Genomic DNA, 13,699 nt, shown 5'->3' with positions numbered 1-13,699 from the left:
ATCTGATTGTGTGCAACGAATGAGTACTGATTTTAGTGACTATCTAATGGTGGAAAAGAATAAGTCTGAGCTTGTTGTGGAGCAGAAAAAGCTTGATATAGAGCAAAAAAAGCTTCTTATAAAAGAGAAAAAGCTTATTATAGAAAAGCAAAAAAAGATTAATCCCCAAGAAATATTAGCAGAGTTGAAGACGATTGATTTGGATGAGATGCAGTTGATCAAGGCTCTTGATTTGATGATGCACGATGGCATATTATTCGATAAATTTGTGGGTATACCGGTAGAATTGAAGTACAAGTGGCTTAAAGCTCAACTTGATAAGTGACATTCAATTTGAACTTTATTTGAAGTTGAATATGTTATATTTAATATAGGATACTTTGTTTATGAAGAATAGTACCTTTGAATGTACAGTTGAAACCTTAGTATCTGTTTAGATATTGGTCTTTTACCACTTGAGCCGGATGCAAATACTACTTTAAAATCTAATAAATAGAAGCAAGATCATGATTTTTATATTACTATATTTATGTATAATATCTTAGATTACAAAATTTATCATTTTGCTTCTGTTAATATATATAATGTCACGTACTGATTTTATTTATATATTAGCTTTAGAAGATAAGAAAAAAAATTTATCTATTTATTTAATTTAGATGTATGATATTATAGTATATGGATCTAATTGAACGTGATAATTGAATGTGATAGTAATCTTAAGATAGTTAATGTTATTTTAATAATGTTTATACCAATTCCAAATATATGTCAATCTTTAAGTAACCAAACAATGAATTTGGAATTATAATACAATTCTACATTAATTCTGTAATAATGCCAAACAATGGATTTAGAATTGAATTGGAATTCAATTCCACTCAATTCAATTCCATAGAATTGCAATTCCAATTCAATTCCAATTCCGTATTCCAAACGCACCCTAAATATCCAAATTTGTTGCTGACGTGAATGTCGGAGTTTGCGTTCCGCAAATCATTTGAGAATTATAGATTTCATCATCAATTCATAACGAACTGAAAGCTATATTATTGGGCAAAACTTTGGTATGCCTGTTAATCACTCGCTGAAATAGGCAGAAATAAGTGGGCTTTACGAATCACGATCCAAACGTGAAACCCTGCTCAATTGGAGTTCTACATGAGCTAGGCCCAATATATGTGCTATCCCAATTTCCAACCATATTACGACCAATAACAGAATTTACTCATTAATAAAGAAAATGCTTCTATTTATATTCTGCAAGCAGCATGAATTAAGTTTCATTGATTCTCCTGTACCGTTATGTAAGCCATGATTTTTAAGTGTTACAATCACATTTTTCTTGTTATCTTTCACTAGATTCTTTATAAATTTTTAATATTGAAATAACTAAAATTAGAAGCAGATTTGTAGAAAAATGATACTCCTCCCTCCACATAGCTTTTATTTTGTGTGACAATTATAAACAGAAATGTGTGAGAATGAGGCAGCTGTGAGTTTGATCAATAGCCAGTACACAAAGGCAGCTAAGAAGAAGCTAATGAACCAAGCATTGTTGTAAATAAGCACAAACGGTTGAGGAACGGATCTCAACATTCCAAGCTTATTCAAGAAACCAGGAACCACAGGCAAAACCCCAACCACCAACGCCCCAATCGCAGCCACATTGAAGCCACCAAAGTAGTAGTAAGCCCCTTTCGGGCTCATCGTGTACAAATCCCCCACGCTCAACTCCGCACCCTTGATCAAATAATAATCCACCAGAATCACCCCAGCGATGGGCCCCAGAAACGCCGAGTACCCCACCAGCCACGTGTACACGAAGCTCTCACTGGACTGCAGCAGCCTCCAAGGCTGGAAGGCAATCCCCAGCAGCGCCGTCAGCAGGGCCCCCCTCCGGAACGTGAAGACGGAAGGGCTCAGATTGACGAGCGCGTTCGCTGGGGCGACCACGTTGGCTGCCACGTTGGTGGTGATGATGGCCAGGCTTATGCCTAATATAGCTAAGATCTTGGTCCAAATCCCACCTATTCTCCCCAGAAGCTGGATTGGGCTGGAAATGACTTCACCGAATATGACTGTGGTGGAGGAAGTCACTGCCAGCCCCACAAATGTGAATGCTCCCATGAACAAGGGGAGACCGGCTTGGCCTATGATTTGATCATGCTGGCTCTTGGCGTAGCGAGTGAAGTCAGGGATGTTTAGCGCTAGAGTAGCCCAGAAACTGATGTTTGCTGTCAGTGAAGGGAAGAACAGAGCCCAGAATTCGGAGCTCGAAAGCTTTGATGAGAGGGAGAGCATGTGGCCGAAGCCGCCAGCTCGAACATACGACCACATGAGGAGGGAGAGAGTGAGCAGGCTCAGAACCGGAGCTGCGTATTTCTCAATCTGTTGTATCCCTTCGATCCCGTTCCAGAATGTTCCGAGCTGCAGCAGCCAGAACACGATGAAGCAACTGAACGCCAGGGGTGAAGTGCCAAGCCAGTTTACTGGCAATGCAAGGGATGACGCTTTCACGCTTTCTGGAAGGAGGAGGAGGATTGCTTCACCGCCGATCCATGACTCAATCCCGTACCAGCCGCACCCGACCAGGGCTCGCAAGAGAGTGGGGATATGAGCGCCGCGGATTCCGAAGGAGGATCTGGCTAGGACTGGGAAGGAGATTCCGTATTTGGTGCCCGGGTGGCCGGTTAGGACGAGTGGGAATAGGAGGATTACGTTGGCAGCCACCACGGTGGCGATGCCCTGCCACCAGGCCATGCCCAGGTCGACTAGGCTGCCGGCTAGGTAATATGATGGCACCCCCACCACCAGCCCTACCCACAGGCTGGCCATATCCAGCCCAGAGAGAGTCCGGTGGGCCGGGGGCGTCGGCTTTAGGTCATCGTTTATGAGGGTGGGGTCCGGCTCAACATCTCCAAACTGGGAGATTAATTGAGATTGATTTGATGATGATGATGATGATATCATTGAGGGATCGGGGTAGCATTTTTTGGGGAGGAGGGAGAATTTTCTAGTTAAGTTGGTTGTGAATATTGCTGATTTCTTCAAGAGGTAGTTGGTTTTGGGGTTTGAGAAGAGGTGGCTTTGGTGGTGGGGGTGGAGATGGAGATTGAAGCTCAAAATTGTGGACACCATGGGATTCTTGGAGTTTGAGATGTGTGGTATCTCAGAGTTTGACGATGATTTGGTGATGAGATATGAATGGTGGAATTAAAGTCGCACGTCGAGTCAATAATAACTTATTTTATGAAATACTCCTAAGTTTGAATCATTTTTCCAATGTAGAAGCTGACCAATAAGAGGGGTTTCTCACTTTAGTATCTTATTGTGTCACTTTTGACAGATCGGATAATAGCTGGACTAGAATCAGATAAGTCTGGCTCAGATCTGATTGCTATATTATGAATATATGATTGTTTGATTCCACATGCTGCACATGCAACAAGAATATTCATATCAAAATGAATCATGGTATTTGCCATTTGGATAACTAAAAGGAAAGTGGCAAACTGGCAATCAATAATACTAACAGCGTCATTTCATTTTTTTCTATTCTCCATTTAAAGATGAAAAATAACAAGAGACAACTCGGTAAAAGAAGAGGATTTATTACAAGAATAAGCAATTTAAATGGATGATTTTCTATTTACTAGTATTATTATATATACGGAGAAGGAGCAGACCTTTTCCTGCTTTGGCTGCCATAGTCTATTTATTGGGTTGGTTGTATCCATGTCGGCCTAATACTAAATCTTTTTAAAAAGGATATGATAATGATTAACCCAATTTTCAATTAACAGCGATTGAAATAGTGGCAGCCCATTTGTTTTGTATATTTCCACTCTCTCTCTCTCTCTCATGGATCTGCAATCTATTTTATAAAATAAACAAGTGGACATGTACTCAAATTAATTAATCCAAATAAAATTATTTTTACAATCATTAATAATTTTTTTAATTCCACAATGATTGAAGGGAAAAATCTTCGTTTATTCAAAATTCCGATATGCCAACCATGCATAGCAGATTAGCAGAAACCAAATCTTATGATGTTATCAAGTCTACAGTATTTAACGAATAGTATAATGAAGTAACTAAGAGGAGCAAGCAACATCACATGACAAATCACCCATCCACGATTAACCATATCATAAATTGCACCAAACTCTCAACAACTTAATCGCCTCATCAACGCCGTAGTCCAATTCCTCCTCCCACTTGTCGCACAACCACCCTTCTTCTCTCGCCCTTCCTCTATTTTTCTAACACGTGCGCACAAACATTTGCCTCTTTCAAAGATCTCCAAAATTCCCAAAATGTAGGTGATCCAAGATACATTATTTTTTCATTTGGATAATATCAGTAGCACATTATATATACGCATCGATTGATTGAGTAGATAGTAGTAGCATCTGCTTCTTTCAAATACACAAACAACACTTAATCCAGAGAAGAGAAAACATACCTGGACTGGAAATTTTCGTACAGTACATGTGATGAACGATGGAGGGCTTGAGCTCACCGCCTACGGTACAAAGCGGCACTAACGCTTCCTTCTTCAATCCGTTACTCATATCTATGCTCGGCATAGTTGCCACAGTCATCGCTATAATGGCCTACCACCTCTTACTCGCCAACTACTGCTTAAAGCGCCGCGCCGCAAATGCCGATGCGGCACAGCCGCCGCCTCCGACCGGCGTCGACGAGAAATTCGTCAAATCGATTCCGATCCTCGCCTTCTCCGTATGGAAGCGCCGCCGCGGCGTCGATCAGGGAGGAGAATGCGCGGTGTGCTTGGGGGAATTCGAGGACGAGGACTCCGTGCGTCTGCTGCCTAATTGCACCCACGCCTTCCATGTTTCCTGCATCGACCAGTGGTTCGCGGCGCACACCAGCTGTCCGCTCTGCCGGATGCCCGTGCTCCGCCAGGAAACAGATTCGGCACCGGCATCTCCAGATCTAGCCGTGGATCCAATTAATCGTGGCGAGAGCAGTAGCGTTGAGCCGTCGTCGATGGGGCAATCGGTTGGTTTGCTCCGTAATTGCGCGTCGTTGATGACGCCGATGGAGCGGAGGTCGTCGTCGGCGCGGCTGAAGCGGTCGCTGTCGATGGATCAGTCGGTTGTGGTGATTGATGTGCAGAGGACTAATTGTGCGGGTGCGACGTCGTTTTTGTCTTCCTCCACAGATCAAATTACTATAAGGAGGAGTGGGTCGTTGAGCCACTTCGATCACAAGTGGCTCAGGTCCATCTCTTGCTTGCGGACTAATCACACAAATTCAATTCTACCTTACTAAATTAATTATTTATTAAATTAATTATTAGTATGAGGAAAGCTAAGGATGATGTTCAGTAATTTCGAATTCACGTATATGATCCAAACTTTAGTAAGTCTGTTGTAATTTTAAAGAAATACTACTGTATTTCAAATTTGGAACATAAAAATTGCATTTTGCACCTTTTAGATTTTCAAATTCGAAAGAATATTAGTATAGATGTCTGAAAAATATTATATACACCATTTAAAGTCATACTTTTCATAACAATGAGAAAACTAAATCACTAAATTTGAAGTTTAAATTTCAGTGATCGATAGTCAATAAGTATTGTTAATTTTATAACTTCTACAGTGACCATAAATCCATAATGTATAATTTATATAAATTGAATAAATCTGAACCATAATAATTTAGGGTTTACGGGTACTCAATTAGTCGGATTTGGGTATCCGAATTCACATGCATGCGGATTTGACATTGGGTACAATATTTTAAAGATTTCGGGTTCGGATACCCAAGTTTGCAGATCTAATCCTATTGTTGCCCATTTTCAAGCGGTAAAATGAATTCGCCATAAAGTAAAACGTATTCAATTTTTGGGCTTACCTTTTAGCTGTAGCTCTTAATTTACTCTTGTTACATATTCTGATGTTGACTGAGTTCGTTTTATTTTAAACTAGATGATCTGCATCTGTCTATTCTATATTTCTTGGTAGCAATCTAGTTTCTTGGAGCACTATGAAAACAATCCATGATCTCTCATTCTAGCTGTGTGTCCAAGTATCCAGCTCTTGCCAATGGAGTATGCGACGACGGCACACCAAGACGTAGGTGCGTGACACAAGTGACCAAATTTGGGCTTAATAGAACACGCTTCTCTGGGCCTTAAAAATTGAAAAATAAATTTGACATCACCCAAAAGCCTGCTAATAATGGGCCTACATTTGATATATAGACTGGCGAATTGATCTAAAATTAGGCCTAAATAACCAATTTATGCTAAATGCTAGAGTGAAATTATTAATATTGAACCAAATTTTGTCTAAGATTTCTTCATAATTCAAATATTATGACTCCAAACTAATCTTTTTATCCAGTCAAATCAATTGTTTGAAAAATATATAAAATGATTGATGGCGCTATGCAGCTACTAAATTCTACTAGTACTTAAATAAAGAGATGATACATAATAAATAGGATCACGATGGGCACATGGGCATCATTGCCAAAATAACTGGTCCTAATTAAATACGATAACATGATATTGATATAAATAAATTTACACTAACATGATTCAAACAGTTATGGAAAAACCAAACTACCATCATGCATCACAAACCTTAACTATTCACCTAATTCTAATTCAGTCGAATTTGGTATATATTCAAGTGACACATTTTCCCCTTTTTAGATGTAGCTCTTAAAATAAAATATTTCTAAAAAATATTCTAATTTTTTTATTTTATTTTCTCTTATATTATATTCCCTCTCCATATAACATAAATTAGAGAAGATTGTATAAATTCTTGTAAAATGGTTTTCTTTTGAGTGAAATGAGTTGATCATATAGTTTGTAAATCAATAAAACGGATTGAATAAACAGAGGTTGTTAGATGGATTGATGGATATAGCAAGCAAATGCGCCAGAAGTGGATTGACCTCCTAAAATTAGTCAATTTGATTTCAGCACAAATGAGTTGTAAAATCGAAAGATATACTAGTAAATGATAATTTTAATTAAGTGATTAATAGAGAGAGCATTCAATTGACAAGTAAAGCCAATAGAAGTGCATTTGGCCATTAAATACTAGTCTCTACGCAACGCACTATTTACGGCCTATTTTCCACAAATTCATTATCAAATTAAACATAAAAATTCAACCACCTATACCAATTCTATATTTCACTTAGGACCATACATGTTGCTGGCCTATGTATGTATAGTATTTATATTCATAGAGTGGCCCCCATGGCCCTAGTGAGATTAATACGTTTGAATTTATCAATGCTACCAAAAGGATTAATTAGTTAGCTAATCAAATTGCTACTAATTAATTGATTGGTTGAAGGGAGTATCCATTGCTTCAAACCACGATAAAACGAACCTTCTCCCTACCTGTTAAATTAATAATTTAATCCTTCAAAACTCATTTTAAATTAACAATAATCTGTCCGATGAATAAAAGAATTGCTTGCTCTCTTCGTCTAAAAAGACTAAACATCAAACCTCGATTTCTTCGAATAGAACTTTCCTTACTTCAGATTGTTGAAATATAAAGACTAAAATTTTGCTTAGATTTAGAGATTAAATTAGAGATTAAGTAAAGGGCAGCATTAAACAAAGGAGAGAAAATATCCAAATCGAGTAACGATAAAAGAAAGGTTATTTGCCTCATTGCATGTTATAATGTTAATAAACAGAAAATAAAAGGCGTTTTTCTTTATGTAAATGAAGCATGTGAGTTGATGGCCCCATGAAAACTATAGTATATGAAACGGGACGGACTTTTAAATGCCCAACTTTACTTTTATAAATACTAAATTTCTTTGTTAATTACAATAATGTACATAATACATCCTTGCAAACAAATTTCAATAACAATTCTTTCACATTATTAATCATCAATATCATCAACACATTTTGTTCTCTTTTTTTTTTGTGAAGAAGAAAAAAAAAAGGAAGGAAAGAAAGAATCCATGGATTTGAATTAAATATTGGTACCTACAATTGCTTTTTTATGAGGGGGGACAATGACCCCAAAATGTGAGTTGTATAAAGTAGTTTAGGAGTAATTTTGTTAATTGAATTTGTAAATAGGAAAAAAAAAAAAAAAGAATTATGACCTAAAAGGTGCCCTTTGAGGAATGCCTTTTCTTCTTGATCTTGGAGGTGGAGGGGGCGTGGGCGGGTATATGTCTTGTTGTGACCCCTCACGCAATTCTTCCTCCTCTTGATTTGATGATGATGACGCCGATATTCCTTGGATAATAAAGCTTCCTTCCCCATTTCCCTTTATTCCTACAAGCTAACATTCATATAATACATACATTCCAATGTCAATTTTGAAATATGAAAATTGAAAACAATAAATTAATTAGTTGAATTGCGAATTATGATTATTGATGAGCACAGTCGTCATCTCATTAATCATCTTGATTAAGATAATTGAGTATTTAAGTAGAGAGAGAGAGAGAAAATCAACCTTGCATCCGAGAGAACAGAAGCGGAATGTGTCTAAGAGGTTTCTCCCGCAGATTTCGCAGAGATGAGAGACTGCTTTCCCACCTTTAGGCTGAGGCCGCTCGTTGAGGAACAAAACCCGTGCGCTGTTAATCACATACGTCTGGACTCCGCTTATATCCAAAACCTTCTGAATCTCGGAAACCCTCACCACATCGTGATACGAAGATCTCCGAATCTGCAACTCAAATTCGCAATGCCGTCGCAATTAATCGGTGGAGAAAACAAGGAAGCTCTCAATTGATGTAACGCCCCCTCTCAATTGACGTAACGTACGCTACAATCAATTAATCGAATTGAAAAAATTGTAATACCTGAATAACTTGATGATCCTTGTGTTTGGAGGAGCGGCAGTAGAAGCAGAAGGCGCCGGCATTGCAATCCAAGCAGAACATATTGCATTCGCTCCGGGCGGCGTCGCTGTGGCTGCGGCAGATGTTGAAGAAAGAGGTGCTTAGAAGCCTCTCCAGCCATGGAGGAGCCAGCATTGTGCCCAATCGAATTCACTGTATTTAATTTAGAGAGAGATTGTGTGGCATTCTCAAATTTGGATTCCGAGAGGGAAATTTTTTGCAGAGAGAAAGAGAAGGGAAGAGAGAGAGGAGGCCTAACCTAAACAACCAGCAACTTAAATACCAACAACTAAACTATACCAAGCAAAGGAAGGGACAAAAGCCTAATGTTATGAAGAATCAAGGGCCAGGATTGCGAGGGGTGGCTCAGGATTTTCTTGGGCCGTTGGATGTGAAGAGGGATTGGTTTTGCGTTTGGCGCAATATTTTGGATCTTCATAGTTCGGCCAGCTACGACGTCGTTTAGTTTGCTTGAGTGATCTACTCTAAGTTCCGAATAGTCTGAAATACCCTCAAGCTTTCCCATTATTCACGCTCCCCCTTCACTTCTGCTAATTACAAAGAGTGAGATTTAGGCAATATGTCACGTCCGGAATAATTAAACATAAGCTAAGGAATTCTTTTTTTTAATTTTTTCACCATGTCACGATTTTGATATCTGACTGCTTTTTTATGGATAAATTTCGTTAAAGATAACCACTTCAATACTAACACTATTATACTGTTCACTCCCGTCCCCATTAAATATCCTATATTTAATCGGTATAAATTTCAATAAATTTTTTGACTTTGCATAGAAGAATAGGTGAAAAAAGTTAGTGGAATTAGAATCTCACTTTGTGTGAGTATTAATTTTGAAATAATTATAAGTATAGTCAGTTAGTAGAATACGTGAACCACTTACTAAAAATAATAAAAGTGAAATAAAATATTTATTAGAGACCGTTCAAATAAGGAAATATGTTTGATTATGTACAACTATTCTTGATTTACAAAACCGCTAGAAAAATATTTTAATTATTAGGATAATGAACACATCTTCTTACAAGAATATTTAATTTATATTGACCAACTGAGATATGGACGTAATGCCATAGTATTTTTAAAAATATAACATTAATATTTTAACGATATGATACCGAATTTTTGAGTTGTTACTAGACTACATCAAAAATTTATGAAGAGCTGCATATATACGTGGTAGAGTTTGGGTACAATTATTCTCCAATCTCCATAACAAATTAATTTAGAAAATATGATTATTGTTTTAATTTATCAAGTGGTTAGGCCTACCCTTTTTTGGCCTGTCATCAAACGCCCAAAACTCACTTCATCTCTCCGAAATAGGAGAAAAGCACTCGTGCTCTAGAGATAATCAGTTAGGATTAGTCAATATCTTTTTGATTAAACTTATGCCTAGAATACTTTATTTGACTCTACCTGTCTCTTCAAAGATAAGAACCGATATAGTTTATATAACAACCAGGATAAATCCAAATTAAATTTGCAATTAAATAATATATCAGGTGAATGTAATTTCCACCATATCCAACGAGTGTTTCAATGCTCTAACTTTGTTCCAATATTCGTTCTATTACATGTGAAAGACAATGTAAATCTAAGGGTACACGATTGACATATTTTTGTGGTTTCTTTTCATTTGTGAATCTCAAACAATGTGTATTAAATACTATGCATTAGATATTTGAAATTGAACTCATCTTAATGACGAAGAGAGAAGATAATAATTATTTCGCACTAAAGATTTGAGGATGATAAGAAAAGGATAAAAGGAATCCATTTGATTAAATTCAAGAAACAAGGAGTACGAAGAAATGAACAGAAAAGAATACATCTTTATTGCTGGCGGAGCAATCAAGTTTGGCACAAAACTAAGACCATTGGGATTAACAATCTATAAACAAGTAGAGAATATTAATAAGCGCACACTTGAATCTTCATCTATAGCGATCTTCACTCATCACTATGCTTTATATGTTAATTAATTACTGAAAAATTATGTTTTATTATGCCACTCCTGGTATAGGGTAAGACTGTAAGAGACAGCTTTGTATTTTGTTTTCAATGGAGTACAATATTTGTGGCGGTATATTATTGTTAGTAGTAATTTGTCGCGTTTGTTTCTTCGTCTTCAATGATAATGTTGTGCATGATAATACACGCAAACACGATGTCAGTGATGGCGTCCATATACCAAGAATGACTAAATGCTTTGACAACCGCTAAGCGTGATTGCAGAACCTCGAACGCTCATTCGACATCTTTCCCAACAGTTGTTAGAGTTTGTATACTGCAAAAATATATTTTGAATGCGTGTATATGTGATAAACTATTTACACATTTTTTATCATATTTATGAGAATGAATATTTTATTACAATGTGTTTTGCTTATGTATTTATTAATTATGTTTAATTTCTAATACATAGGATATGCAAAATTAGTCTAAGGCTTCTACAAAGTAGGCAAGTTGTGAGCGGCGTTCACAGTAGGTAACTTGTCGATCCTTTTAGAAGGAAAACCAGTTTCACAACCTAAATAGATTTTGACCATCTATCCGGAAAGGTTGCAACGGTCCAATAATTTCCTTACCTTAGGAAATCATGACATCGGTCTAGTATAGTACTGAATGGGTCTAACGGTGAGATAAGTCTTCCCTGCTATTTACTGAAAGACGAGATCTCGGTCGATTTATCGCGTCTTAACCATTGTTGACATAACATTGAGCATACGATAATTTTTTAGAACTAATTTGACTTATCAAATGGCGAGGGTCTTTCGTTACCCAATAATCCTAGTAAATTGGTAGCGGTCATTACTCCCTCAATTCCACAAGAATATGCACTGTTTCCTTTTTAGTCTGTCCCACAAGAATATGCATTTTCTAATTTTGAAACTCTTTTCTCTTTAATGAGGTGGGGCTCATTCTCCACTAACAATACTTTATTTACTTTTTCTCTCTACCTCTCTCTTACTTTACTAATTTTGTATTAAAACATGTGCCGAACTCAAAGTGCATATTCTTTGGGGGCGGAGGGAGTATTATCTAGGCGGGGCTAGTAGGGTTATTGCAATGCAACGTGTGTTGGAAGAGTCTAGTTTCATAATATCCTCAAAAGGTGTTTAGAATATGTTTTATTATTCTGAACCTGGCCAGTATGGAATTTTTTCCATGATTAATAAAAAGGAATTTCTAAACAAGACCACTCTTAGAAAAAGATACTCCATCTGTCACTAAAAATAGACATTATTTGGAATGACATGAGTTTTAATTATCAATTGATAAAGTAAGAGAGCCTATAGAACAAGTGATTGGAGTATTGTTAGTGGAGAATGAGACTCACCTCATTAGAGAGAAAAATGTTTCCTTAAATAGAATTGGTCTATTTTTAAAGAACGTCCCAAAATGGCAAATGTGGTACTCCCTCCGTCTCTAGTAGATGTCTCACTTGGGAGATGGCACGGAATTTTAGGAGATGTTATTTTGTGTATTAAGTGGTGAGAGAAAATATAATTTTATAATTGATGATGGAACTTTTTCTAAAAGAAGAAATGTGACATCTTTTGTGGGACAAATTAAAAAGGAAAGTGTGACATCTATTATAGGACGGAGGGAGTATATTTTTAAGGGACGGATGGAGTGTTAATTAATATAAGTCAGATAGCAGACTCGAGTATTAATTAATGGATATTTCTATCTTCAACGCATGAAATGCTATAGTTAAAGTGGAAGTCCCACATTAGGAGTCACTTTAACTTTTCTGCACTCATTTTATAAAAATGATACTCCCTCCCTCCCACTTTAGCAGCCCCATTGACTTTTCAGCACTCGTTTTATAAAAACGATATTAAATAATTGAGTGAACTACATACATGGTACCTGATCTTTCACTTTCACACATAAATGATGCATGATCTTTATTTTATATCGTTTTTGGTACCCCGTGACAAAGATAACTCTAGGTACCAAACATGTGATTTTTTGGTTATAGAGGATATTTTTGTAAATTTCAATTAAATAGTACTCCTTTGGTTATGGATGATATTTTTGGAAATTTCAATTAAATAGTACTCCTTCCGCCCCAATTAAATTGAGTCGTATTCCTCTTTGTGATGTCTCAACTAAGTTGAGTCATTTCCTTTTTAACAAAAAATAAAACATTCAATCACTGTTACTTTATTCCACCATCTAGTTTACTCTCTTTATCTTTCCTACTTATTCATCTTTCCTACTCTTCAACATAATTTATTAATCTCCGTGCTCAGAATATTTGTCTCAACTTAGTTGGGACAGAGGGAGTACCAAACATGTGATTTTTTTTTCTTCCATTCTTGTTTCTTTTTTTCTTCTTTAGTTTCTTCTTCTTTCTTTTTTTCTTCATTTTCTTTTTTCTTTTTAGTATTTTATCTTCCTTTCTTTTTTCTTTTTTCTCCTTAGTAAATGTTTTTTTTTCTTTTCTCTTCTTTTTCTTCTTTCTTTTTAATGTTTTATACATATATCTAATTGTATTCATAATATAAATCAAGAACAAAACACCTAATTAAATTAATTATTTAAAGTAATTGAATCAATTGAATATTTTTTATTAATATATTTTATACTCATTATAGGATTGAAACTCCTACTATAATAGTTAAGGTCAATTTTGGTACTAAACATATGATCAAAATACGAATTTGGTCCAAAACATTCACTTTTTTAAAAAATAATTCCATAATAAATTAAATCCTTATCAGAGTGGTCCTTTTTTACGGTTCCGTAAAAAAACTAACGGTCATGCCACTGTGCAATTATCGTT

The 13,699-nt window shown here is 36.4% G+C and overlaps 3 protein-coding genes across 3 annotated transcripts; 1 reads left to right on the top strand and 2 right to left on the bottom strand.

The window, feature by feature from the left end:
- Positions 1 to 1,409: 1,409 nt before the first annotated feature.
- NCS1 (permease, cytosine/purines, uracil, thiamine, allantoin family protein) lies at positions 1,410 to 3,213 on the bottom strand. The gene has a single exon (XM_048104555.2). It carries the CDS (start codon positions 3,139 to 3,141, stop codon positions 1,447 to 1,449), a length of 1,695 nt encoding a protein of 564 aa, XP_047960512.1. The 5' UTR covers positions 3,142 to 3,213; the 3' UTR covers positions 1,410 to 1,446.
- A 791-nt stretch (positions 3,214 to 4,004) lies between these two features.
- LOC125205540 (RING-H2 finger protein ATL52-like) lies at positions 4,005 to 5,493 on the top strand. Its single transcript, XM_048104556.2, has one exon. It carries the CDS (start codon positions 4,510 to 4,512, stop codon positions 5,302 to 5,304), a length of 795 nt encoding a protein of 264 aa, XP_047960513.1. The 5' UTR covers positions 4,005 to 4,509; the 3' UTR covers positions 5,305 to 5,493.
- A 2,299-nt stretch (positions 5,494 to 7,792) lies between these two features.
- LOC125205541 (protein RGF1 INDUCIBLE TRANSCRIPTION FACTOR 1-like) lies at positions 7,793 to 9,168 on the bottom strand. Its single transcript, XM_048104557.2, has 3 exons — positions 8,842 to 9,168; positions 8,490 to 8,705; positions 7,793 to 8,312 (listed from the first exon to the last, which is right to left on the bottom strand). The coding sequence occupies exons 1-3, from the start codon at positions 9,013 to 9,015 to the stop codon at positions 8,124 to 8,126; spliced, it is 579 nt and encodes a 192-aa protein (XP_047960514.1). The 5' UTR covers positions 9,016 to 9,168; the 3' UTR covers positions 7,793 to 8,123.
- Between the last annotated feature and the right edge of the window lie 4,531 nt (positions 9,169 to 13,699).

This window comes from Salvia hispanica, chromosome 6 (assembly GCF_029641045.1).
Source record: "Salvia hispanica isolate PSC_SH4W2 chromosome 6, Shi_PSC_v1, whole genome shotgun sequence".
NCBI lineage: Eukaryota > Viridiplantae > Streptophyta > Magnoliopsida > Lamiales > Lamiaceae > Salvia > Salvia hispanica.
This window is presented reverse-complemented; position numbering and strand designations above follow the sequence as displayed.